Here is a 25,769-nt window from a genome sequence, read left to right as displayed (position 1 = left end):
CAGTGGGAAGCACCTCCAGCCCCCAGAAGACAGGCACAGCACAAGCAGCTTCTGCTGGCTCCAGGTGATGAATCCAAACTCCTTTTCTCCAACTCCCACCCCCTTACAGCAGGAATGAATTCTTGCCACTTAAAATGAGAGGCGGCAAGGAGGAACAGACTGTGAATTTTATTCAGGAGTCTTCAGACACAGCAGTGAAGCAAACACCCTGCTCCCCAAAACTGGGATCTGCTTGGTGCTGGCTGACACAACATGAGGTACCAGCATGTTCATGGTACCCAGGCAGCACACCATTCTCCTTCTCACACTGCTGGCACAGAGCTGCTTTGGGGGACAGGGGGGGAGGCACCAAGGAACGTGATACCCAGCACAGGGACACCTCCGAGCCATACAGGTGGCACAGAAAAGGACGGTGGCTCTGCATTTGTCCCCAGGCCACAAGCCCACACTAGTTGCCTGCAACAGTGAAAGGGCAAGGGCTGGTCCTTAGACAGCTGCCACCACCTCGGTCCGCATTTGCATCCAGGGTGCTCAGGAAGGGACCCGCAGGCTGCAGTGGCTGATCGCTGATGTCCCCAGCAGGGGCCACTGTGACATTAAGGAAAGCCAGACTGCCAGGCATAGGAGGGGGCTGTGGGCTCCCGCTCCTACAGCAGCTCAGGGGCTCCATGCAGCATCTGCCCTCCTCCAGGGCTGGAAGCTCAGGCCTCCGAGGTGAGTTTGTAAAAAAAAAATGGCTGCATGTGAAGAGTGAAAGGGGGCTGGGGGCGTCACGGTGGGAGAAAGGGCTGCCATACACTGCAGTACAAAAATAAAGATATAAACAAGAAATGAAAAGGCTGGAGTGGAGTGTTCAGATCACATCCTCAGATCTCTGGCTTGTAACAGCTAGAGAAGGAGAGAGAAAGAGAAACACAATCAATGGTAGGAAAAAAAGGCAACTGAGCATGGAGGGGAGAGTGAAACAGAAAAGGGGAAATGACAGAGGAAACACAAACAGAAGAAAAAGAAAATAAATGAGGGTAGGAAAATAGAACAGAAGGAAGAAAATGTCCATGTGATTAACATACACTGAGTCTTAAGATAACACTCAGGTCCCACAGCCACAGAGGGAGAAAGAAATGTCAGCCAGCTAACAAGTACCCTCCATCAGGACTGGTGGAGATTGAATCTGAGAATCTCCAGTTTAATAGGAGCCTCACAGTTCTGCAGTATGAAGAGGAATCCTCCTTCTAACACTCTCCATACCCAGCCCCACGCTTGTCGGCCAGCCAGCCTTCCTAAGCAGGAGGCAGAGCAGAGAGGCTCATTTTGCACACAGCTGTGAGAGCATCTGCAGGGGGGACCAGCTGCTTCTGCTCTGCCTTTGCCACCTTTCCCACTGCACTCTCACCCTGGCAGAGCCTGTGGGGGAAAAGCTCAGGGAAGGAAAAATAACAGGCTGCCTTCTGCAAACTGCCCGGGCTGGCAGGCAAAGGAGCTGCAGACGCAGTCTGGAGGAGCGATCTGGCATGCATGTCACGCAGACACGTGGCAAAATTCCACCCCTTCCCCAAACCACCCCGGCCTGCTTTGCATTCATTTCCACCCCTCTCCCAGCTGCACTCTCCTTTCTGCTGCCAGAGCCTCTGGTCCACAGCCATAGGATCTGCTTGGCAGGTAAAGGCACACACAGGATCAGAATATGTAAAGCCACCTTAGGGATGAGTCAACCTCACACCTCCCTCCTTCCCCTCCCCAAGCTCTACAAACCAGGGCCATACCCACAAGAGGGAAGTGAGTCACTCATGCAGAGCTCAGGCTGGCAGGAGCTGGGAGTGCAGACAGGTGACATACCTGCAGAGGAGGAAAAGTGAGGAGCAGAGAGAGACAGGGCCCTGGGCAGAGACCACTCTGAGCCCTGAGGGACAAGGAGAGCAGAGGGAAGGATGCTGGAGGCTGGCGAGTGGGGCAATGTGGGAGGTAGATGGCAGTGCTGGGATGGACACGGAAGGGAGCAGGAGGGAGGGTCCGCAGGAAGAGAGTTTAGCACAATCCCGAATAGATGGACGGTCTGCAAATAAAAATAAAACCGCAGATAAACCAAACAGTTTAAAATACAAAGCAGCAGCCATGGTAACAGCTCTCCCCTGACAGCTTTATCTCCAGAGAGACTGCAACTCCTGGAGAGGACAGCCCCCACACCCCACACCTGTTCTAGTCCTTCCCTGCTGCTAGCTGTGAGCTCTCACCAGAAAGGTGGACGAGTCTATGCCTGGGGGGTTATTTTTATCATTTTCCTCAGGGGTTTGCTGCACCTTTCTCCTCTGCTTCTGCTTCTGCCTCTGCCTCCTCCTCCACCTCCTGCTCTTCCTCCTCCAGGTCCTCCTCTGTGTTCTGTGGCCCAGCATGTGGGACAAAAGGAAGAAAGAGTGGAAATGCTTGCAAGATGAGCCATGGCAGTTCTTTCTGACACACAACGGAACAAAGCAATTGTCATAACACTGGAATAAAAAGGGACTTTTCCCCATGGCCAAGACAATTCTAGGTCAGGGAACAGAGAGGGTTGTTTTCCTCTGGAGTATCACATCAGGGTATCTAACCCACTTACAAGTGCTGTGACCCCACCGTCCAACAACTGCCATCAGTTGCTAGTGTTCCTTCCTGCATCCTGGGTGTCTACAGAATGTCATGCACTGTACATGTTTCTGTCCTTCCCTCAAAAGGGGAGCAGGAGATATCTGCCCCTCAGGCTGAGACTCAAAAAGGGAAGAGAATGCTGCAAAACCTTCAGGGAAATAATGCCCTATAGGCAGTGATACACACAGAATGGGCATGAGGAGGCATGAGGGGGGTGTTAGAGTAGCATGAGAGGTGCCAGGGTGACTTGCTAAAGCCATTTGCCACACACAACCACACATCACCCCTCCAACACACATACTCCTCCTTTTGGGCAACGGGTGTAATGCCACAGTGCTGAACACCAGGGCAAGCCCCTGTATTTCACCACTGAGGTGCCTCACTGTTGCAAGGGAGAGAGAAAAGAGAGAAGGAGCAAAGAGCAAAGGATCTCATAGGCAATGGGAGCAGGGCCATAGCAAAGTTAATCTCACCTTGGCTTTGTGGCTGGGCTCAGAGCTCAGGCCATTGGGGGAGTTGTACAACTCCTTGGAGACCACGCACAGGAATTCTGTCTGATCCTCATTCCCATAATTATAGGATGAGCCAATGTTCACAAGCTAGAAAAGATGAGAGCAAAAATCACAAGCACATATTCCTGGAAACACCCACTCCACCTGGGGAGCAAGGCAGAAAGCCCATCATGCATCACTGAGTCCAATGCATAATCCTGTTGGAAAGGCCTCATAACTAAGCCGAGGAGACAACACAGAGAAGCAGGAGAGAAGTCAGCCAGGATGCAAAACAGGCTGGCCTCACACAGTATCCTCTAAACCTCTAGAAAGGGGCAAGAAAGAGTCATTGATTGACCATGATGAGTCAATCAATGACTTACCCAGTATTCTCAGAGAGGGAAGGAGCCTTGCCTGGCAACTGTATGGTATCCATGATCTTTTCCCCAGAAGACAACTCCTTCTCCCCCTGCTCTGCCTTACCCATACCTGCTCAAAGCGCCATCCATCTGACATAGTGGAAACCATCTGAGTGAGCTCCTCTTCCTGGCACTGCAGCACACGATAGACATGCTTAGGAGGCACCTGAGAGCAAAATTGCAGAGCACACTGACAACTGTCACATGCTAAAAGCTGTTCCCCTCCTGTAGAATGAAGTGGTAATACCCCTCTTTGACAGACCTGTCCCCTTCCCCGTGTCCCAGGTGAAAGGGGAGTGGAAACCACAATCCAGCTTTCTCCTGTGTTGTCACTGGAGGCAAGAACAGTATCTCTTCTGAAGAGTGGGGACTGAGCTGAGTGCTCCCTGCATTGTCCCCAGAAGATATTGCCCTCTTTTGATGGGGAGTATGCACTTGTAAGTACAAAATAATTTTTGCAAATGCAACAAATGCTGAGGGGGCTTGGCAGCACAAAGTGGCTGTGCTGCTGGAGGCTTACAATCTGAGGAAGACAAGATTAAAAGTGAGATAGCAGACAATCCTCCCTCTAAGAAAGATTTTCAAAGGTTGCTGGCCAAGACAGGGTGTGATTGTGCCACAGGATTGATTCTTTGTCTGCATCTAACTCTTTCACAGCCATCTCTTCATCTATTTCCTCCAGCTTCTCTACAGGTATTTCCATGCTCTTCATTGTGATTACACTCCCAGGACTCCCCACACCAGTCCTCCTCCCCATGACACCTTTGCTCTCCTCACAAACATTCCTCTATATCACACAGCAACCAGCTGCCTTCTTCCAAAAGCTAGAGGAGCTCACTTAGTTTCAGGGGCTACATCCAGCATTACTTCTGGGATGCAAAGCAAGACTGCAACTTGTAACTAAATTGGTGGTAGCTTGTCCCCTGCAAGATTTTGCTGCATTGGGATTAGCACATAATCTCTAATTGGTTGTTTCCTTCCATTCCTTGCTGCTTCTCTCAAGTCTTCTCTCGCTCTGGACTCATCTCTCTCCTTTTTTACACCCCCTGCTTCCCCCACCCCACTCCATCTTTCCATACCTGTGTTACTGTGTAGTCCTTCTCCTCCATTCGATCCTTGATTATTCGGATCAAAGGACCAATGTTATAGAACTCAGCTTCTTCAAGGATCCCTGAGAAAGACAGACAGAAGGACCAAAAAGACAGAAAGTTAGCAGCCCATCTTTATTTTTTGACTTGCAAAAGATCAATTCTGAGCCTCACAAGCTCCATAGGGAGAGATTATATTATTGCTTTTCTTTTTAACAGGCTTGAAACCCTTACTGCAGAGAATTGAAACTTGGCTCTCTGCATCTTGTTTCTAATGCTCATCCCAACTTCCTTATGCTGCCTGCTACTACAGAAGCAGGCACTGTCAGTGAAGGCTTGTGCTGAGGACTGCCAATACCTGTCCCAGATACCTGGCCAAGGAGAACAACTGTAGGCTCCAGTCTCTCTCAATGACCATTTGTCTGACCTTGCTCAGACTTTCTCAATAAGGCAGAAAACAAAAACTTGCGGTTCTGACAAGTCACCAAAAGACCCTAGAAAAGCCTAGCTTACCTCCTAGGCTACTTGGAGTTGCAGCCCCATATGACTTTATATGATCTTTGGCTTTATCCCCTGTGCTTCAACTTAAAAGAGGTAAACAGAAATGGTTTTGTTTTTTTCTCTATGGTGTTTGCATCCATCACCTCTCCTGAGACTCACCTGTTTGCTAACAGGCCTTCAGGAAAAGGGAGGTGGTTCCCAGAGAGTCAGTGAGGGAAAGGTGGCTGGAAGCCAACACTCACATGTTCCCAAGGCAGTACAAAGAAAATATAGATGGGGAGGTCCCTCGCTATCTGACACACTCAGACCTCTTCTGTGTCTCTCATTCAGCAGTGTATTGTCTATTGGGTTAGTCTTATGCCAGCCTGAATGTTTGCAGCAGGATAAAAAAAGGCAATGCAAATGAACTGGGCTCGTGTTTATGTTTCAGATTTGATAGTAAAACCTGCAGATGAACTCTCTCTGACCCAAGGATTACAAGAAATGTAACGTAGGAAACACCTCAAAATTGTGCTTATTACAATCCTGTACCATTAGTTGGGTATATTTTTGGAATTATAACTGGTAAGACTACTCTGAAGAAAAGTTTCCTTGCTTTAGGTAAAAATGTCTAAGAAAGGCAAGAAGACAAATGACCATGCAGAAACCATGCCTGGCAAGGGCTGGACAGCACAACCTGTATTTGGAATTGGCTCCTTATTACACCCTCGCATCCAAAAAATTACAAGGCACTGTGGACTGCTGACTGGTAACACTGTGATGTCACTAAGTCATCCTATTAGACCCACTGTCAACCTTAGATGAAGGATTAGTTTATCTGACTTGTTCCACTGGAATTTCTGCAGTCCACGATCATGAGAGCACAAGCAGCATAACAGGGCATATCACTGATTAATGATGGTCTTTATTGCAGTCAGTAGAAGAGATGAACTTGGTTTTGTTTGGTCTATTGGGCTTTCATTCCTAATTAGAAACAGACATTAATAGAAAACTCAGTCATAGAGCCTGGTTAAAAGTAGATCAGGAACCAGTAAAAAATGGCTTATTGAGGCTCTGAGATGCTGCCTACTTCTGTCTTGGTGACATCTCTGCTGGACAGTTGTGATGCCACAACACCTGCAAGGATGCCTTCCTCACCCACTGCAAACTCCTTTAGTAAAGGAGACATCGTCATACTTTGCAGGGATAGCTCTCTGAAATCACCCCACATCAACATCCAAAACAAGAACAAGAGACAACAAGGTTGATCACAAGTCCTATTTTTCCTGAATATGGGAAGTGGGATTTTTCTGAGCTCCACAACTCACCCTCTTCAGCCATGTCTTTATCCAGGACCAGCTTCCCATGGCGAAGGAAATTCAGAATCGGTCCAAAATAAGTGGGGTCCCGATCTATTAGGTATGCACCAGTTTCATCCTAGCAACAGATATAGATCACAAGGAGAAAAAACCCACGGAAAACTGTAACTAACTGTAAAATACCCTAGAATACAAGAAAATACAAACCTAAGCAAAAATGTCCACTATTTCTAAGATTCTTTGGAAACCATGGGTCCCTGAGAGTTCCTAGCCAAATCAGTCCAGCTTGGATTATAACTCCTGTATTGATCTGCTCAGCATGCCCACCTCAGCATGAATCAATCCAGCTGAAAAAGCCCAAAAAATAGGCCTCAACCTCTTTGTGTAACTGTGAATCCCGGCCTGGTGCAAGAGAGCAGAGACCGCCTTACAGGAACAAGGCTGAGTCAGGCAGACACAGCTGGGAAGTAAACCCAGGATGTGCGGTGACAAAGAGGAAGGAGAGCAGGAGCAGAGGGGGGATGGCCTCTCTTTTCCCCAGCTCAGGAAGGCAAGTGCCAGGCTACAACAAGGTGGAATCTGGCATGGGGAAATCCTTCCCGGGAGAGGGGGGGCAAAGACCAGGCATTTCTCACTCAGCAGCTCCTGCAGCTGCCGGGGTCTGGCTCCGTCCCTGCATCCCTCCAGCCCTCCCCGTGCTCGGTGGGGCACGGTGCGGGAGGCAACCCAGCTGCCTTACCCGGTCCGACTGCAGCTCCTCGCCCTGGCACAAGCGACACAGGAAAGATTTCTGCTCCCGACACAGGGTCTGCCTGGTGGTGAGGAACACGGTGCCCCCCACATTGAGCCTCACCCACTTGGCCTGGGTGCCAGCGGGTGGCGGAATGTCCCAGGTGCAGCGTAGCCCCACGGCGCCCTGCATCTCCTCCCTGCCCTCCATCCTCATCCTCACCCCCACCTCCCCCACGGCGTGCAGGGACTGCCGCAGGTGCTGCCTGTCGGAGAATGCCGGGATCTGTAGTTTATCTGCCTCTCCCTCCGCAGCAGCCGTGTTTCCCGGGGGCCAGGATCTTCCCTGTGACTACCAAGGGAGTCCTGAGAGGAGGAAGGTTGCTCGACGCTGGAGAATATCGCTGCGGCTATTGGGGTGGGCAAAGCCACAGCTCCACAGCTCTGACACTCCCTTGGCTTCTCCCTTGTTCCCGTTTCCACAGACCGTGGGCCGGTCAGCACTCCGGAGGTGCAGGGTGTTATGCAAAAATCGTCGGCATTTATTTCCACAGACATCCTCTCTGGCTCATTAAAAGGTTCTGGGAACTGTAGTTTCGCCGGGACATGCACAAAAGGGTGATGGGAACTGTAGTTTTCCCAGCTCGCAGTTCCTGCAATGAGGATGCTGTAACGAAGGGCACTGCACACATGGCGCCAGCCCTGCGGACGGTACTCTGCCTGCTTCCAGTCCTAGGTCTTGCCTGCAAGTTTCCTCGGAGACAGCACAAGGAAGCACAAGCCGCTTCCTGGCAGTCGGCAGATTAAGCCCCTCAGGGCCGTACTTCACAGCATTCCCTTCAGGACATCCATTATCCCAGGCTCAGCACTCAGTGCCACATCAGTTACCATACTTTCTTGCAGCAAAATATGCAGACAGTTGCCTTCTTGCTAACATACATAGGGACAGTTCTGGGACCTGTATTTTGGATCTGTATGAAGTGCTGGCAGGGGGCAGGAATCATTTTTCTTCCAGCTCAGAGGAGTTGCTGACTCAGCAAACTCCCCCCCTGTGCTGCTCTACCAGAGCAAACCCCCCACGTCCCCCACCCTGGGGGGCTCCTGCCATCCCTGTCTGTGTCTGGGCAAGAGAGCTCAGACTGGAAGTCAGCTCTGTGTGGAGCTTTACCTCTGCCCCAGGCATGTATCACCCGCCGAGGCTGATGTGCCAATCCCGTGGTATGGAATCTAGCCCTGCCTCTGCCACTCGCTCCTGCCAGGCCGAGCCTGGTGCTCAGCAGTTCATGCCCCAGGGGACTCTGTTCAAACACACTCCTTGGCACAGAAACAATCTGAACAAACTCTCTCCAACAACTCTGCCTTTCCCACTCTCACCTAAGCACAGCTGTGCTTGCCAGCAGCTCGAGCACATTAAGAATGGAAAGGAAAGGCTGGTGTTTCACCCCATTGTGGCTCAAAACCTTCCTCCACCTAAGCAACTTCCTGGCTCTTCCTTGACAGGGCAATGCAGCACTGCAGAGACACACAACACTCTTTTTCTTGCATTTAGATCTTAGGGCCTTTGGACATGGGAGGTTATTGAGTGAAGAGGCTGGGTAAAAAGAAGCATTATGTTCTACTCTTACATTCCTTTTCTTCTTGTCCTTCCTTCTTTTACTTGCAAATCACTCCCTTTTATCACTACAGAAGAAGGCAGCATTGCCCTTCCCCCAATCACCCAGGATTTCCTTCACAAAGATGGCATGTGTACTTTGCCTCTTCTGTGGAGGAGTGCCAAGGGAGGAGAGGAAGAGAGGGTAACACGGAAGAGGTTTCAAGACTGCTGACCTTCAGTTAATTTAAGTACAGGAACAATTCAGCTGCTCCAGGGTGTAAATTCAAATAATTTCGAACCAGCACTAGAGTGACCATTAACAGAGCATGAAAAAATATTTTTGTCTACCTATATGGAGCAAGCTCTGGCCAAAATTACTGCCCAGCCCTGGGACCAGTCTCCACTGAGCAGTAACATGTATCAAAGATGCTCAGACTATCGCTGACCCGGGCTGAAGCATCACAGTGCAACACAGCTCTGGGCTGTCAGACTGCTGTCCTAATTCTGCCTCTGAGTCAAACCACAGCAAATTGGAGACCTCTGCCCTGCCCTCTGGTGTGTGAGGACTACAGGACCCTGTCTGTGCTGGCTGCAGCTCCAGCACAGAATAGGGTGAGGATTGCGGCTCTGATATGAACGCAGTAGTTGGGTGGCAGACTATAGCCCCTTATCTCCCCCTCCAAGAAATCTGCCCTGCCTTCAATTTTTTTCCCTCTTTCACCAAGGGTTCACCCTCTCCTTTTTCTCCTCTCACATCCCCTCAGCCTCTTCTTTTTAAGGTCCATCTCCTGTTCTGAACATCTTCTTTTCCAACCTCTCCCATGACAATGCTGCTCCTGAGTTCAGGACAGTCTATATTCGAGGCATACTTTGTTCCATCAATACCAGTCTCCAATTGTGGCTGGAACCTCAAGTCTTGCTCACCCCAGGGCCATGGGGTGAAAAGTTAATTGCTAAATCTAAAGAGGTATATTGTGAGTAAGGAAAGATGCCAAGGAACACCACTTGTAACATCAGAGCCTTTTTTTCTGCAATATACAGCAAAAAAATCATTGAAAATGAACCAGGCCAGGGATTTCCCCATAGTATGTGAAAATACTCTTCAGTAAGAAGCCAGTGTGGGGTGAGTTACCAACTGAAATGTTCTGGTGAGTTGGTGGCATAGGCTAAATACAGACTTGATTGCACACTATCACCAGATGTAGTTCTGAGATGCAATTAAGGCACCCTTGTTAAAGTTCCCTAAAATCAAGAAATAGGACACAGGAGAGGTAAGTTTAAACAATCAGTGGTGTTTGGTCAAAGGTTGGACTTAATGATATCAGTTCTTTCCTAATTTTATGGGTTTATGAGTCTATGACTTATTCCTGCTGCTTTTATGAACAACTGTATATAAAACATATGCACAGAGCGAGAGCAAGCAAGAGCTTACACAGCGCTGTGTGATGCTGTAAGACCCTATAACCTTGCAGAGTCCCCAGAGAAATCATGGGGACCATTGCTCAGAAAGACTGGGAGCAGGAAAAACTTGACAGCCACTGGATACTGAGCAAGAGCTGAGAAGAAGAGAGCAGGACAAACTGGGAGTGTCTTGGTTCAGCAGTCAGGCCTGCAACGCAATCCTGCAGAAAGCTACACACACTGCAGTGGTCTGCAGCTTGGTACATGGCATATGATGCATCACTGGCATTGTAGAGCTGCTCTTCTGGAACTGTTGTGTTGTGGATCAACAGTGGGAGCAGGGATCACCATGTGCTGGCACAGAGTGTCACCACTCTGATAGGCTGGGAACACATACTGGGGATTACATGGCAGGAGGCACTGGAGAAGAAACCAGGAAAAACTAGTTGGCATGTCCATGTAGGATCAGTGCCACTCTCTTTTCTGCAGGAAGTGGAGAGGGGAAGACAAGTGATGCTCTGACATTTTGCCAGTAAGCCAACAGGGAATTGGGCAAATAAAATTCCCTACACTGGACTTGGGGGTGGACACTGTTGAATAACAGAATGCAGCTTGACTGCCAGCTGAGCCAGGCACATTGAAGCATGAAGAGAAAGGCTCCATGGCGTACAGGCAAGCTACTCTTCCTCCAGCTCCTTGTGCTGCATGAGGTCTGTGAGCAATGTACCTGCATTCAAAGCAGTGTGCAAAGCCTGTGTGTGGATGTGCATCACGCAGCACCTTTGCTGAAGACTGCTGGGAGGAGGAGTCAGAATGGTTGTGGAACACCTGGCTGTAAGCTGGGACCAAGAGAGAAGGGAGGAATATGAAAAGTCCCTGCAGGCAACACCAATTACCACAGCTCACGCAGTGCTCACCAGGCCAGTGGTGCTGGTAGAGGGGCTGCTTTAGAATTTGGAAAAATTTGCAGAGAAACAAAGTTTGCTGGGAAATGAAGCATGAAATAGTGCAGCCTGACTGCTAGGGAGCAGGATGGAAGGAAGAGGAAGAGAGGTGACAAAGAAGACAAGTGAAGAACAGGGGACCGTGGGATTACTTTTGACTAGACCAGACTGCACAGAATCCAAACTTCCTTCAGGACAAAAGTATTGCAGATAGTAAAATATACCAATAAACAGTTTACATGCTGGCCTGGGATTCTCAAATTTATATAGAGAGCTCTAAAAACTCTAGTTCCAAGGTAGCCACAGGTCAGTGTGACCTTCCTCCTACATCAGGGCTGTTGTTTAGGCTACCTTTTTGGTTACCATGAGCCCTACCAAAGATATGCTATTACCAATCCCCTGTGGCAAATTTTCCACAGGAAAATCATGAACATTAGTGATCTGCATTATATCCACTTCTCCCCAGCTTTTGGTTCCTATAGGAAACCCACCCACTGAGTCGGGGACATAAAGATCTGCAGAACATTTATAGTCCTGGTGTAAGTCCCCTCAGCTGTTCCATATGTCCAGTAGCATCTGTTATAGCTCAAAATAGGTTTTTCAAGTCTCCAGGATTTGAAAACATTGCCTCAGTCTTCACAACCTTCTCAGTGCTTTGCCTGCATCACCAGAAGGGATCTCAACGAAAAAGAGGGGGAACATCAGAAGACACTCTTGGATAGATTTTTGATACATGATATAAGAGGGAATACCTCAGAAAAACAAAGTATCTTGCTGTGGGAAAGAAGATCTCAGTTTCTCCTCTGTGGAGAAATGAAGGCAAAGTTAACCATCTGGGAAAAGATTTGCCAAAAGCTGGGAAGAATCACTGAGATTTTGTAGCAGAAAATTCAGCCAGAGAAGGGCAGTTGAGTACTGCCAAGCTTGGCTAAATACCAGAGAGGGGGAAGGGCCCTGCTAGATGTCATCAAGCCACAGGGGTGAAATGTAGAGCAAGGGCAGAGGGAAGTTTTCAGTGTAATCTGCAATCTCCAGGTGGATGGCTGGGCTGTGTCACACATCTGCCTGCAACACACAGGACAGAGAAAAGTATCCCAGTCTCAAGAGGAAGCAGAGAGATTCCCCACTGACGCCCAGGACTGATGGGTCAGTGGCAAAAAAGGAACAGAGTGCTTAAGATGCATCCAAAAATACACACAAGAGCCAGCTCCCTGCATCTATTGCAAATAAGTCTGAAACAATATGTCAATTTTCCTAATAACTAAACTTTCCTGGAGAAACAGAGCAGGCACTCATCTGGCTACAGAATCAAAAAATCAACCTCTCTGTGTTGTTGTTGTGACAAGGGTCACTCGTTTCAGACCCCTGTGCACACAGTATGCTCAGCACTTGCAGCAATGCCAGCCCCAAGGCCTCCAAGAGCTGGGTTGTCAGTCTGGACGCAAGCAGGGAAATTGCAGGCTGTCAGTCACTGGGTGCTCGAACCCTGTGTGTGAGTGGGGAGGACAGAGGAAGAAATAAACTGGACAGTGAAATTCCAGCTGCGCAGGAGGTAAGCAGAAACAGAACTTCCATGCATGCAAGCCAAGGCCAAGAAGAAGCAGCCAAAAGAGGTAAGAGGAAATGCAAAGAATAAACACCCAGCAATAGGGAAGAATCCAGTCCTTACAGTCAAAACTGTGACAATAATTATCCACTGCATTCCCTAGAAAGTCCAACCCCACGATCCACAGATGTTTACAGGCACCTGTTGCTGCAAGCCCAAGAGAAGAAACTGTCACATTAACTTTTAAGTTAGCAGTAGGCCAAAAGAGATGCAGGCTTTTTTTTTTTTTTTTTTTTTTTTTTTTTTTTTTTTTTTTTTTTTTTTTTTTTTTTGTGGGAGGTTTCTGTGGGGTTTTTTTTGTTTAGTTTTGGGCATTTTCTCCTCACATGAGGAGAATATCTCAGAGAGAACAAAATCTTGAACATTATCAGGGATACCTGGTGTACTTTCAACTTTTAGACATAAAAGAAAAAGGTCTTGGGGAAAAATAGGTTTCAGTGTGGGCTATTCCTCTGAAGGTCTCAGTTCTGCTAAGTTTGCAGGGAAAGGTTACATGGCAAGAATGAAAATACTCATGCAGTCCATTTTCCACTATGTAAGCTGACATCCAGTGTTTCAAGAACAGAGCTGTAACCTACAACTGTGGACTTTAAGGCAAAAAAAGCAAATGGACTTAAGACTGAAAGCAGGAAGGTGCAGAGACCCAAGAGAGAGGCATGTCATTGTCCTTCCTGGGTCAAAGAGCTTGTTGAGGTTAGCAGGTGTGGCTCTACTTTCAGAGAGAAGGAAATATCTCATTTGAATCTCACTGTGGACAACGTGATTCCATAAAAACAGAACTCCTGAAAAGTATTCACCTAAGCAACACTCCGGTAAATTCCATTCAGCAGAAAGACCTTGAAACATGTTTATTTACATTGTTTAAATCCCACAATCTTTTCTTTTTCTCAAGGGGGGTTTTGGACAATAGGGCTACAAGGCTGGCTAAGTACACATTAGAGTCCAAGTACAAGAAGAAACACAAATCAAGTCTCTAGCCTAAGTGCCAACCTGAATGCTGTATTTGCTCCTTTAACAGCCATCTCTTCCCACAACGTTTTGCACTCAAAGTGGCCATAACATGCATGGATGGGACAGAAGCAGAGACCAGGATTATGAGGCACAGTTATATAAGTATGACCACCCTGTGAATGAGCATGATTGAATGTTTTGAGTCAGGAGCTTGGCTTAACTCAATTAATTCCCCATGCTGGCAGCAGCACTCTCTGCCATCCGTCTGATAAGGTGAAAGGGTCACAGAATCACAGAATGGCTGAGGTTGGAAGTGACCTTGAGAGGACATCTGTTCCACCCTATCTTCTCAAGCAGGGTCACCTAGAGCTGGCTGCTCAGAACTGCTGTCATCTTCATCCTCCTAAGCAGCAGCAGGGTAAGGAGAAAGTGCCGAAGCACCGTGTGCGCATGATTGTTATCCAATGCCTTCATCTCAAGACACTTAATCAGGAAAGCTAAACCCATCTTTTCCAAATCCTGTTTCAAGGCAAGCTATGTGCACAGCTGGGAAACAATGCAGCTTATTACACTGTTTTCCCCTTTCCCTCAGAAATAATATTTTCAGGCTGTGCCCGCATGTACCATTCCACCCAGGCCCCGTCGTACACTGCGACATCTGGCTTGCCACAGAGGTAGGCCCCCAGAGCCACATGGCAGGCAGTGACCCCAGAGCCACACGTGGCTACCACTGGCTTCAAGAGATCCACCTTCTTCTCCTGGAACAGAGTGCGGATCTGCTCAGGGGTCTTCTCGAAGCCAGACTCTGTGAGGAAATCAGTGAAGGGGATGCTCGTCGACCCAGGGACATGACCAGGCTCAATTCCTAGAGAAAAAACAATACAGACGGGAATTGACCTCTATTGTCTGGGACAAGTCTATTGCAAAGCCTCTTCTGTTTCACTGAGAGGAATATTTATTGCTTAGAGTATTTTGGTAAAAGAAGTACATTCATTTTGTTACACTTTGCTTTACTAGATTACTGATTACTCAGGAAGGATGGCTCTATGTGTAACCTTCATGTTACCCCATGGGCACAACCCTGCCAAGTTCCATTTTCCCCCCAGTTCCTTCCACATCTTTCTCCCCATCAGAGCAACCCACACTGATGAAGCCCCTCCACAGACCATTCTGAAGGGAAGAGTAGCACCAGTACTTGAAGAGACCAATGAGAATCTTCGGTGTATCAAAAGCTTTGTTACTCACCCCAGCCCCTCATGAGGACAAAAAGATACATGGCTTCCCTACTGCTGAATTTTCAAAGAGTAGCACTTGCTAGTCAAAAGGGAAGGAGGACAGGTGGACGCACTGCCTGAAGTCCCATCCCATAAAAGACAGCCACTATTTCCTAGCATTTCCTCTACAGGAGTCAAAGTGATGGGCACCCTAAATGAAACCCCTCTTTATAATGCCACTGTCTCAGAAGGCGCATTACCATCTCGGGGCTCTGGCTCTACTCCCCGGAACCGTCCTGCAGCACGGGCATCCACTAGTTGGAAGCGACGGGAATCCAAGTTATCTAAGACATCCTCGTATGTTTTCACCAGGGACTTGTCCAAGGAGGCATGGAACTCAGATGGAGCTACCTGGGTTTTCCCAGAGCTAAGTGCATTCCCCTCTCGCTGCCAGTTCTTCAGGCCACCATCCAGAAGGGAGACAGCTTCGTGTCCAAAGACCCGGAACATCCACCATACCCGAGGTGCCGAGAAGAGACCTTGGTCGCTGCCATCATACACCACAACATGGGAATCATTCCCCACACCCAGCTTCCCCACATACTCGGCAAAGTCATTAGCCTTGGGCAGCATGTGATCGTAAGGCGAGGTTCGGTCACTGCACTGGTCAATGTCGAAGAAAACCGCACCAGGGATGTGGCGCTCCTCAAACTCCCGCTTTGGATCGCGCTTCATCTTCGGCAAATACCACGATGCATCCACGATTTTCAAGGCCAGGCCAGCTTGCTGGGACTTGATGGCTTCTGAAAGCCATTTTGCAGATACCAGAGCTCGGTAAAGGAGTTGTTGCGACATCGCTCCCGAGTCCTGGCTGAGATTAGCCAATTTCTGGATTCTGCCGGAGTCCACCTGACTGCAGAAGGTAGAGAGTCACAAATTAGAGACCAGTCTTTCAAAAAGCAACTGACAAAGATGCATTTTGAGACCTGTGTCTGCAGTGATGTGCTGGCTAAGCCTACAATGAGGGGCTTGAAATGCTCCAGCCCTGAAAGTAGTTTCCCAGAGCTCGTCCCAAACAACGCCCCGAGCGGGACAGCCACGGCAGTCGTGCCCTGCGCCCGGCCCCACGCAGCTCCTCCGGCCCCATCCAGGGACGCCAGCCAGCACCGACAGCAGCGAGAGCGCAGCGGGGCAGCCCAAGGACCAAGTGCTCGGCGCTCAGGCACGGCCCCACGCCTCTGCCCGCACAGAGAACACCGGCAGCCGGGGCCTTGCGGGGCCCCGCCGCCGCCCTCTGCGAGCCCCCCCGGCTCGGCGGGGCCGCGATTGCCGCCGCTTCGCCCCGTACCTCCGCGCTGGGCCTTGCTGCCCGCCAGCCACGGCCGCCGCCGGAGGGCGGGAGCGCTCCCAGCGGGCCGGTCCCGGCCGTGCGGCCGCCTCCGTGCCGCCCCTCGGGCCGCGCCTCCCGCCGCCATTTCGTGTGTCGGGCCGCGTCGGGCTCTGTGTGCGAGGGGAGCGCGGCCCGGCTGCGGCGCCCCCGCCGGTGCCCCGAGATGGCGCGGCAGAGCCTCAGCCGGGCGCTGGTCACGGCCTCCTGGCTGGCGGAGGCGGTGCGGGCCGGGCGGGTGGGCGCCGGCCTGCGGGTGCTGGACGCCTCCTGGTACCCCCCCAAGGAGCGAAACGCCCGGCAGGAGTTCAAGGAGAGGCACATCCCTGGGGCGTCCTTCTTCGACATCGAGGAGTGCCGGGACAAGTCCTCCCCCTACGACTTCATGCTGCCCAGCGAGTCCCACTTCGCCGACTACGTGGGGGGGCTGGGCGTGAGCAATGACACCCACGTGGTGGTGTACGACGGGGACGAGGTGGGCACCTTCTACGCCCCCCGAGCCTGGTGGATGTTCCGGGCCTTCGGGCACAAGGAAGTCTCTGTGCTGAATGGCGGCTTCAAGAATTGGGTGAAGGAGGGACACCCCGTCACGGCGGAGGTCACCCAGCCCACCCCGGCTGTCTTTAAGGCCAGGCTGAACAGGGCCCTGGTGAAGACTTTCGAGGAGATGATACAGAACGTGTCGTCCCTAAACTTCCAGGTGGTGGATTCCCGCCCCGAGGGCCGGTTTCGGGGGACAGAGCTGGATCAAGGTAATGGAGGTGGGACTGGCACCTGCCCCAGAATGGGATGAATGTCAACTCTAGACCGGGCGTAACAGCTCCTGACAGCCATCAAAAAGATTTTCCTAATGCACAGGCATGCCTCAGCCCGACTCATTGATTACCTTAAGGGATCCACAGTTGCACGTTCAGACCCCAGTGCCATCACTGAATGCTTTTGTTGCAGTTGGCTATAAAGCTGCAGGAGGAAATAGCAGAAAAGGGCTGCAGTCATTTGGTTCCAGGATCTCCCATCCCACACCTTGCAGAAGTTTATCAAAATGCAAACATGGGAGGTGAGAGCTCCCAGGGGTTTGTTCAGGGGCCTATCTAAAACCAGCAGACACATAAAAAACTATCAGTATTCGTACAGGCGCCTCTCACCATAATGAGTGCACAAGCAAAAGCCAAGGTTTTAGGTAATACAGTAACCCAAGGGACATTCTTCTTATCGCTCTGACTTCCAGCAAATAGAGAATTTGCTTGAGCTGATCTTTGTTCTTTTGCTTATGTAAGAAAAGTCTGAAGCCTTTAGCAAATGTGTGGGGTGTCAGCCTCTCTCTTTTAGGTGCCCCAAGTTAGAGGAACAAAAACTGATTTCATTACCTCGGTGAAACACTGGACACCCAATCAGCAGGGGTGGGAGAAGTCCTGTGCAGTGGGGACAGCAGGTACAGCAATGTGCCTGAAATGAAATTGAAGTTGGTTAAAGGAGGCCCTTGCTGTGTAATTTAAGCCTTGGTATATCCCAGAATAACCTCCCTTCTGAAAGGGTGTAAAGGAAACTTTCCTGACTGACCATTCAGGAGGCACTCTGGCAATCACACTCCCACCACTAGAGACTTTAACCGCTGAGACCAAAGCCCCTTCTCAGCAGGCAGTTCCACTAAACTGATGGGTGCCCCACTTGACTACCTACACCCCCCACACACACTCAGACCAGGTTTTCCTACCGTCTCGAGCCTGGGTTTTCCTTAGCAGAGCCTCAAAAGTCTGGTTCCTTAAAGCAATTTATTAACAGTACAATAACACAGAAACAGCTTGAGCTCGTGCCTCCAAGGAGGGACCTAAACAAAGGAAGCACTGAACTTTTATGCTCTCCCAGTCTGTGTGTGACAAAGTCCTGGCTCTTCCTGCTGAGTCCTCGGCTCCTGCTGTGTCTCAGTGTCCGGTCACCTGGCTGTGCCGCAGGTCCTGTGCCCTGTGCTGTGCCAAGGGTCAGCACCAGTTCCTGGCCTCCTGCCTGGGGCTCTCCCAGCCCAGAGCCCAAGCTGCGGCTGGCACTGCAGCTGCACGCCGAGCTGCCAGCACTGAATGTGTTCCTCAACAAGGGAATCACAGAAATGGTTGGAAAAGAAAGAGTTTCTAGAAGAAAGCACAGAAAAGCTCAGCAGCAGCTGTTGGGTCTGAGCAGAGCCCACCCTGCTGATACGTGCAGAGGGTTTCTGTGGTCCCAGGCTGGCTGCCCTGCTGCCCACAGGTTGTCATTCTGTCCTGGCTGTTCACATGTGTGTGTGTTGCTATACAGCCAGTTAGTGTGACAGTATGACCTGAAGTGCATTCCTGCATCCAAACTTCGGTGGCATTTGGCTGTAAATGACTGCACACATGGGTGGCCCAGGTGTCTACAGGGAGCTCCTCAACACATTTGATCTGCAGAAAGACAATGGGGAACATGGGAGAGGTAATGGGAGTGATGGAGGAGACTGTGGCTGGGGAAAGGGAAAGTTAGGCTTATCACTCATTCTATTTCTTCTCCTACCACAGCCCATCAAAGTGAAGGTTGAATTTTAACCTCAAGATGTGACTAAAATGCTCCTTGCTGGGAGCTGGTAGATTTTGCATTCTTTCCCAAGGTGAGAGTTGTCACAAGATGACAAATACCACAGACCCAACAGCATCTTCAAAACAGATTTTTCCTTTGAAATGAGTCAGCATGGAACAGCTTATTTGTGGTGGTCCAGTTTTGCTTCCCACAGCAGATCCAGCAGGATAAGCACTCCAGCTGCAGCTGCTCATTCCACAGGAGCTTGACAGCTCTCTGAACCAAGCTAGCCAGTAGCAGCACATCAGCCAGCAGTGGGTAAGACAGTGCTTACACCTAAAAGAGCAATTTTAAATCAATGCTGATTAATTGCAGGGGTCATCCAATCAGGGAGGACGCAATTTAGAGAAGACTAATGGTCTTCAGGTTAAGGAACTTTCTGCCTTCTCAGGTGATTTCAGTTTAATTATTGCTTCAGTTCTTGACTTCCTAATTAAGTCAATTAATCTCTCCTGTTCTGTGAACTTCATCTCTAGAAGAGGCTAATTGCAGCTGACTCTTTTGCCTCTTTAGTTTTTCAGTTCTTTGTGGTAAGAATTAATTGTCCCCGTTTTACTTTTATCCTTGCTGGGATTTAGACCTCTGTATTGGTTAAGATAAGCCATAATATAGTACTAATTTTTATTTGGTGGGAGAGGTTCACCAAAGTTGCCAGAGTGGAATAAAGTGGGCATCTCTATAGGCCAGGTCTCCTAGGTCTTAAATGCAGGTATTGCTTTGGATGCAAAGCTTGGATGGTCATGCAGAGTGTGCAGCAGAAGCCTGACAGATGTGCAGCCCTGACCTATGCACTGAATAGTTCAAGGTGTCCCTGCACAGTGCTCTGTTTCTGCAGGAACTAGCTGTCCAGGGCTGATGATAAAAATAATTACATGATGGTTGCCAGTGCTGATCCTCTCTGGCTATCGGGCACTGAAAACTCATGAACAAGAATTATAGTTAACCAAATGCATACAGAAGAGTTGTGAATTTCTGAATTCTTTTGCAGACATCTGAGAAAAGAGGCAAAAGTTGCCAGGCAAGGAGTCTATCATCCTAAAAAAGAGAGCAAACCCAAAATCATTTAATGAGCTTGCAGGTAGTTTTCTTCTCTTTCTCAACCCTGAAGTAGTCCTTGTCTCCCTTCTGCATATAGAACTCTTCAGATTTTGCCCATTTTCCCAGCTCTCCATCCTGCCTGCCTCAAACATAAAGCTTTTGCTAATCTTGAATGTTCTGTGGAAATGAGAATGAAATGTACATTTTTCTTTCCCCTCTCCTCCAAGTGGATTCTGCAGCTGGGCGTGGACTGGCTTTGCTTTGATCCTGTAATAATACTTGGGGCACAGGAATGGAGAGTAAGAGACTTTATCAAAGTCTGTTTCAACCCACAGGAACCTATGAGGACTGAGGGAGCTGGCCAGGACCAAGCTTAAAGTGTTCCTTACAATGTGTTCACGGCAGGTTAGACAAGATCAGTAATTGTCCCTTCTAAGACATACCATTTGAATGGAAGAGAGAGATAAACAAGGAGGCAACAGAGGAGGCATTTGGAAAAGAACTATCTGCAGCCAGCACACTCCAAAGCCACAGGGAGTTAAATATGGGCTGAGCAAATCTTTTATCTTTTTGACATTAAGAAATTCCATCTGGAGCTTTCATCGCAAAGGGAAGGCTAAGAGAGGAGGGGCCGTGGTTTTAGATAAATAGCCAACAATAAAAACAATATGTAAGCAGAGAATCAACAGATGTGGAAAAGGGGATTAAGTAGTGAAGAAGATAACATATTACAAGTTATAAATTGTGAGGAAGGATTGCCAGACACCAAGCTGAGTGAGACTTGGCAAAAGGAATTAAATAACAAAATCTTCTGGAACAGAGTGAACAAAAGAGAACAAGGAGAGAAAGAATAAATAAGGTTGCTGTGCAGTTAGCAGGGGTTCCAGGTGGAAGATTATTTGTGTGTGGTCTTGGCATTATACTGAGCCCTGAGTCTGTGCTACCATGCTTTCTTCTCTCCTACGGATAATTCTGCAGAGCAGGGAGAGGGCTAACCAAGAGATATTCCCATGCTCAAATCAGTGAGGCAGATGAGCTCGATCTCAAATATGTGTCAAGAATCAGTCATGTGATATTGGAACTTCATGAAGCAAGAATTTGATACATTTATTCAAAGCATGGTTCTATGGGACAGAAACAATTGCAAACTTCATCTTTAGAATAGGGGATACAGCACAACCTAGGCAGCTGCTGGTCTTCTACCATAGACAAACTGGGAAACTTTCAAAAAACTCTTCAAGAAAAATTACTTTAAACAAAGGCAAAATTGAGTAAAATATATTGGTAGACTTGCACTTCACCCAAGGGCTTTATTTCCTTGCCAACACAATTGGTTGGCCAGATAAGAGAAATGGAAACATGCATGTCTGGAAGTAATGTCTGATCTTTTCTTCCACCCATTGGAAGCATCTACAAGGTAGAGTTGTGCCATTTGCACTTCATTCATGCTTTGGGCATAACATTAGAGGGACATTTATTAGGTCAATATGAGGAGAGGGCAAATAGCACAAGTATTATTAGGTTTTAAAAATTGACTGAAAAGGAGATAAGTGAGATGAGAACAGCATGTACTGAAAGAAGATCTGTGGGGTTGTAAGTTGCCAGCACGGTCCCATCATTAAGCTTACGTGTTTTGTTTTGTATTTTCCTGAATCATCAAGGCTTTGAACATAGGGAGTTGATACTAAAATGTGCTGTGGGACAGCCATGGGAAGGTCTAAATGATCACATGGGGAGAATGATGTGAGGTGCCACCTGCAGATGTATGTGTTTATAACAGTACAGAGAGCAAACTCAAGTGCTTAGTAACCCAAAACTGAACTGCTTGTGTTTCTCCTACAAGCCAATAATCCACATTTGGAAGCAATAGAAGAGGGTAAGACTTGGATGAATTAGTTGGGTGCAGGAACATCACATGTGATTTAACCTTGGCAACAGCCTTGGCAACTCCTGTTTGCCTACTGTGACGGTAGGAAATGCCACTTCTTTGTCCAGCAGCCTGCTGGACCCCTAAAGCTGATTCTAGGGTGGCCAAGACAGAGAAAAGTGTATCTAATTGGCTCTTACTGGGTTTAGGCTAAGGACATGAGGTTGTTGGGAGTGCTGAGGGCTTGCCATCAGCCTGTTGGAGCAATAGCAGAAAAACTATTTTGGCCATAGGGCAGTGTTAGCTCAAGGATAAATGGTGTATGGACTGACTGTGATTATCTGAACACTGGAAATTAATGTTCCTCCTCACTTGAGCCAGGAGGTACTTCAGTGGGAAGTTTCATTACAAGAATCCAAACTGTTCTGAGATGGATGCTTTTTTGAAAGTCATATAAAATGACTGCTGAGGTAGCTGGGGCCCAGGCTCTGTAGTCCTGGGGTTCCTTCCTGGAGTTTCTGATGGTGACTGCATGAATCTGGTGTGGAGTGTCCTCTGTTTCATATGGGACAGGAGCAAATGTATCCTCTCCCCTGTTCAGATTCCAGCTGCATCCAGCCTTGCCTTCCAATCCTATGTTTCTCTGCTCTTGACCTAGCAGAGAGAGATTATAAAGCTTCCTCAGCCACTTGAGAGCTCTTAGGCAGTCCAAGTGATTGTGGTTGTGCAGTTTCAGCTCTTTTTCTCAGCTGAACACCCACATATGTGAATAAATGCAGTTTCTACAGAATTCTCCATCTTTCACCCACAGAGTGCAAACACTGATCTCTGACTCCAGCAGACTTTTGAATCTCTGGAGCAATATAGTCTCCCTAAAGATCAAAGTCCAAACTGCTCTAAAATGAGTGTTTTTTTCAGATCTGCTCAGCTCCTACCTGAAGAGTTGTTTAAGGGTGATGAATTGTCAGTCTCCTATAAGAGAGGTACAAACCTATTTTAAGGTGTGTGAACAGTCTAGAGAAGCTATAATGGTCATGATGCCTGGGACACCTAGAAAGTGAATCGATGGCCCAGCAAGCCTCTTTGAGCAAGAGTTCCCTTCTAGTTCATCCTCCAGGAGTTCCTGGTCTCAGTATACTTCCCAGTGCCCTAGGTGGCTCACAGACTTTTCTGTATTGGGGTGATCACCAGGACTGCAGCAGAGCCTTGCAGAAATCCTTTGCTGAAAGTGTCCTTTTCCATTTACTCTGTGGGAAAGTGGTGGCCTAACCCAGGCATGTAAGAGGCTTCAGTAAGCAGCTTTGCAGTCTGAGAACCATATACAAGGTTTTCTCAGCTTTTGCTTGATTTTTTATTTCATCTCTGTCATACAGACGCTGTATTGATGAGTGAGTTTTGGAGTTCTCTGTACTGAAGTGATGAGTTGTTATCTTCTGGAACTGGAAAAAGTATGGTGAAACCATCAGTCAAAACACTGCCTCTTTTATTTTTTCTTTTCCTTTTTAAACGTTAGTCCCTGCAGAAGTCAGCAGTTTTTATCCCAGCTTCTCTCAGTAATGCTAAACATTTCTGAAGGATGCATGAGGTGACTCCTAGACAACTGTGCTGTATTTTTAATGCACCCGGGGAGGATTAATCAAGAGACAAAGAGGGTCCATCTGGAACAGGAAGAGTACTTGTGAAGCTGACTCAGGGCAGCTTTGATTGTCTTTAGGCTCTGTCTTTGTTCAGCAGAGCAAAAATTCCCTTCAATTCCGTGCCAAAGCCATTTTCCCCTTATATCTCACCATGTCATGTTACCACTCTGCATAGTGATGAAACTGCAGTGTCATTATGTATGATGTCAGTCTCTGCCTAGGTATACTTTAATCATTTGACTGTAACAAAGTCAAATTATTAAACTGCCCCAATCACTCCCATCTCCCGAGACCAGTTATCCCAATAATTTGGGCACATAGATAGCTGCCAGTGAAACAGATTACTATTCATGTGATTTTATTTAGATCTGTCTCATTGGAAGTTCAAACCTAGCAAGGAAACATTCCCTGAAACACATTTTCAGTGTAATACATAATGGTTTTGGCTCCAGTGAGGCTTGATCCAAAGCCTCTCAAAATGATTGGAAAAGCTTCCATTATTAAGCCTTAAGAGTCTGAATTTGAAGGGTGTGATGCCAACCTTGCCCATTATATTTTTATATCTGCAACTCTCTAAAGACCTTCTTTTGACGTGCAGTTTTGAACTTGCCTGAAGTGGTCAGATACACCAGCAGAAAAACAACCTGTGCTGATTTCATCCATGGAGTAGATAAGAAGTGATACAAAGTTTAAATTTTGACTTCTCTGACCCCATTGTCCCAGAATAGCTGCCTCAGAAGTGATGTGGCTGACTTAAGGTTGCTTTATGATTTCTTATTTATTTTTCTGAAATATGACTTTTAAGGTGATGCAGGAATAAACTGTGAACAGATAACCACTTTCACAAATTCCACATACAGGCCACATTTCCTGCTTCTGAAAACGACTGTGTGTCACTACAGACTGATGGCATACCTGGGGAAGGTTGGAAATGCATTACTTTATTCCTCTTATCACAGGTGCCCTTAATGCCTTTGTTAAGGCATTTTCTGTGGAGGTTCTTTGATTTCTGTCATGTCTAGGGTTTCTTCAGATTTCTACATCTCATTGCTTTCAGCGAGGAAATAGTTTGCTAAATATTCTGGAAGTTTTGACTTCAACAAAGTTGAAGTCTTTGCATCTTCATCATCAAGTGGAACAAATGAGTCTTCTGGAGGGAGTGAGACTATCTGCAGTGATGTTTTTAATGTCTCTTGTGGGTGTCGTTCATCACCTATGTTAATGTGTCCTTGCTCATGTTTCATTTTCTGGTTCACTCTCGCAGGCTTGGAATCTGGCCACATCCCTGGTGCTGTGAACATACCCTTCCACTCATTCCTATCAGAAACAGGGCACGAGAAGAGTATTGAGGAGATCCAGGCAATATTCCGTGAGAAGAAGGTGGATCTCTCGAAGCCGCTGACGGCCACGTGCCGCAAGGGCGTCACGGCGTGCCAGATCGCCTTGGCTGCCTTCCTGTGCGGCAAGCGCGACGTGGCCGTGTACGACGGCTCCTGGTCCGAGTGGTTCCACCGAGCCCCTCCGCACTACAAAGTCACCGAGCTGAAGCGCAGCAAGGCCTAGAGGGAGGGCTGGGTCTGGGGTAACGCGGTCTAGCAGCTGTCTCCAGCCCAGGGTAAAGCAAAAGGGAGGAAGTAAAGTAAAGAAAATACCGGTTTGTTTAGGTTTTTTTGAAATTTTTAAAGAATTATCATTAGGTTTCTATTGAACTTTTGATTTTTGACAATTAATAAAATCTTAGATGATGCATCTGTGAGTATTTCTAATTCTCTTCTGTTACCTGCGACCTGCTTGTGTTGGGTGGGAACAGCAGCTCTGCAGCATGAAAGAGAGTTACAGTCCGTGCCTGAAGACCTGCAGAAATTCCAGTGTCCTGGTGAAAGATTAGGGGCAGAATGAATCAAAGTGCTAAATACAGCACTGGGTATTGGACATGGGAGGGCCAAGCTGTGGTTCTGTCATTGCCTCTATGGAAGATTTCTTGCCGGTGCACCATCTCCCCATTGGAATGTGGAAAATGGGGGTACCTTCCATATAGCAACTGGACCCAACCCACAGGGAGGTGCGTTGCTTCCCTGGGGTCCAGGTAAGGGACATCAAAGGGAAATGTATGCTATCAACTGGTATGGCCCATTGATTATTACCCTCTACTGCTGTTCCAGGTAGGCAGCAATAAGATCCCAGCAAGAAGGCTGAGGTCAGAGAGCTCATGTTCAGCTTTAGCATTTGGAGATGCTAAAAGATCCATTTCTGCTGAAATACAGTCTTGTTGATTATCATGACTACGTTAGCAAAGTCCCCATGAAATCCTTTATGTGTGCTGAGAACTTTTGGGCACGGGTATTTCATGAAATATGAGCCTTTTACTCTGCTCCTTGTGTGGTTTTCCATCAGCAAGG

The 25,769-nt window shown here is 48.1% G+C and overlaps 3 protein-coding genes across 9 annotated transcripts; 1 reads left to right on the top strand and 2 right to left on the bottom strand.

Annotated features, from left to right (window-relative positions):
* Positions 1–149: 149 nt before the first annotated feature.
* KCTD17 (potassium channel tetramerization domain containing 17) lies at positions 150–7,362 on the bottom strand. 6 transcript variants are annotated; one of them, XM_063154453.1, is made up of 8 exons: positions 7,156–7,362; positions 6,426–6,534; positions 4,609–4,700; positions 3,600–3,695; positions 3,093–3,218; positions 2,298–2,376; positions 1,764–2,053; positions 150–888 (listed from the first exon to the last, which is right to left on the bottom strand). In XM_063154453.1, the coding sequence occupies exons 1-7, from the start codon at positions 7,360–7,362 to the stop codon at positions 1,797–1,799; spliced, it is 966 nt and encodes a 321-aa protein (XP_063010523.1). In that variant the 3' UTR covers positions 150–888; positions 1,764–1,796. The 6 variants fall into 6 exon arrangements, with proteins under 6 accessions (XP_063010523.1, XP_063010525.1, XP_063010527.1 ...); XM_063154455.1 differs by having other exon boundaries at positions 1,837–2,053; XM_063154457.1 differs by lacking the exon at positions 1,764–2,053 and having other exon boundaries at positions 2,232–2,376.
* A 6,150-nt stretch (positions 7,363–13,512) lies between these two features.
* Positions 13,513–18,164, bottom strand: MPST (mercaptopyruvate sulfurtransferase). 2 transcript variants are annotated; one of them, XM_063154450.1, is made up of 5 exons: positions 17,957–18,164; positions 17,610–17,688; positions 17,129–17,202; positions 15,116–15,768; positions 13,513–14,506 (listed from the first exon to the last, which is right to left on the bottom strand). In XM_063154450.1, exons 3-5 carry the CDS (start codon positions 17,167–17,169, stop codon positions 14,208–14,210), a joined length of 993 nt encoding a protein of 330 aa, XP_063010520.1. In that variant the 5' UTR covers positions 17,170–17,202; positions 17,610–17,688; positions 17,957–18,164; the 3' UTR covers positions 13,513–14,207. The 2 variants fall into 2 exon arrangements, with proteins under 2 accessions (XP_063010520.1, XP_063010521.1); XM_063154451.1 differs by lacking the exons at positions 17,129–17,202; positions 17,610–17,688; positions 17,957–18,164 and adding an exon at positions 16,204–16,263.
* Positions 16,394–25,119, top strand: TST (thiosulfate sulfurtransferase). The gene is made up of 2 exons (XM_063154459.1): positions 16,394–16,994; positions 24,635–25,119. Exons 1-2 carry the CDS (start codon positions 16,409–16,411, stop codon positions 24,931–24,933), a joined length of 885 nt encoding a protein of 294 aa, XP_063010529.1. The 5' UTR covers positions 16,394–16,408; the 3' UTR covers positions 24,934–25,119.
* Positions 25,120–25,769: the final 650 nt, after the last annotated feature.

The sequence above is a fragment of the Melospiza melodia genome, chromosome 4 (genome assembly GCF_035770615.1).
Source record: "Melospiza melodia melodia isolate bMelMel2 chromosome 4, bMelMel2.pri, whole genome shotgun sequence".
Lineage (NCBI taxonomy): Eukaryota > Metazoa > Chordata > Aves > Passeriformes > Passerellidae > Melospiza > Melospiza melodia.
The sequence above is the reverse complement of the archived record's forward strand: the minus strand, read 5'-3'. Positions and strand labels throughout refer to the sequence as shown.

Excerpts from the sequence above, each read along its gene's own strand:
- MPST (XM_063154450.1), bottom strand. The coding sequence starts at position 17,169 with ATGGCACTGGGGTCTGAACGTGCAACTGTGGATCCCTTAAG. Across the intron at positions 15,769-17,128 it reads GCAACTGTGGATCCCTTAAG|TCAGGTGGACTCCGGCAGAA; the intron begins GTAATCAATGAG and ends TACCTTCTGCAG. Across the intron at positions 14,507-15,115 it reads AGAGCCAGAGCCCCGAGATG|GAATTGAGCCTGGTCATGTC; the intron begins GTAATGCGCCTT and ends TTTTTTCTCTAG.
- TST (XM_063154459.1), top strand. The coding sequence starts at position 16,409 with ATGGCGCGGCAGAGCCTCAGCCGGGCGCTGGTCACGGCCTCCTGGCTG. Across the intron at positions 16,995-24,634 it reads GGGGACAGAGCTGGATCAAG|GCTTGGAATCTGGCCACATC; the intron begins GTAATGGAGGTG and ends TCACTCTCGCAG.
- KCTD17 (XM_063154452.1), bottom strand. The coding sequence starts at position 7,362 with ATGAGGATGGAGGGCAGGGAGGAGATGCAGGGCGCCGTGGGGCTACGC. Across the intron at positions 3,219-3,599 it reads ATGGATGGCGCTTTGAGCAG|CTTGTGAACATTGGCTCATC; the intron begins GTATGGGTAAGG and ends CATCTTTTCTAG. Across the intron at positions 2,377-3,092 it reads AGCCCAGCCACAAAGCCAAG|AACACAGAGGAGGACCTGGA; the intron begins GTGAGATTAACT and ends GCTGGGCCACAG.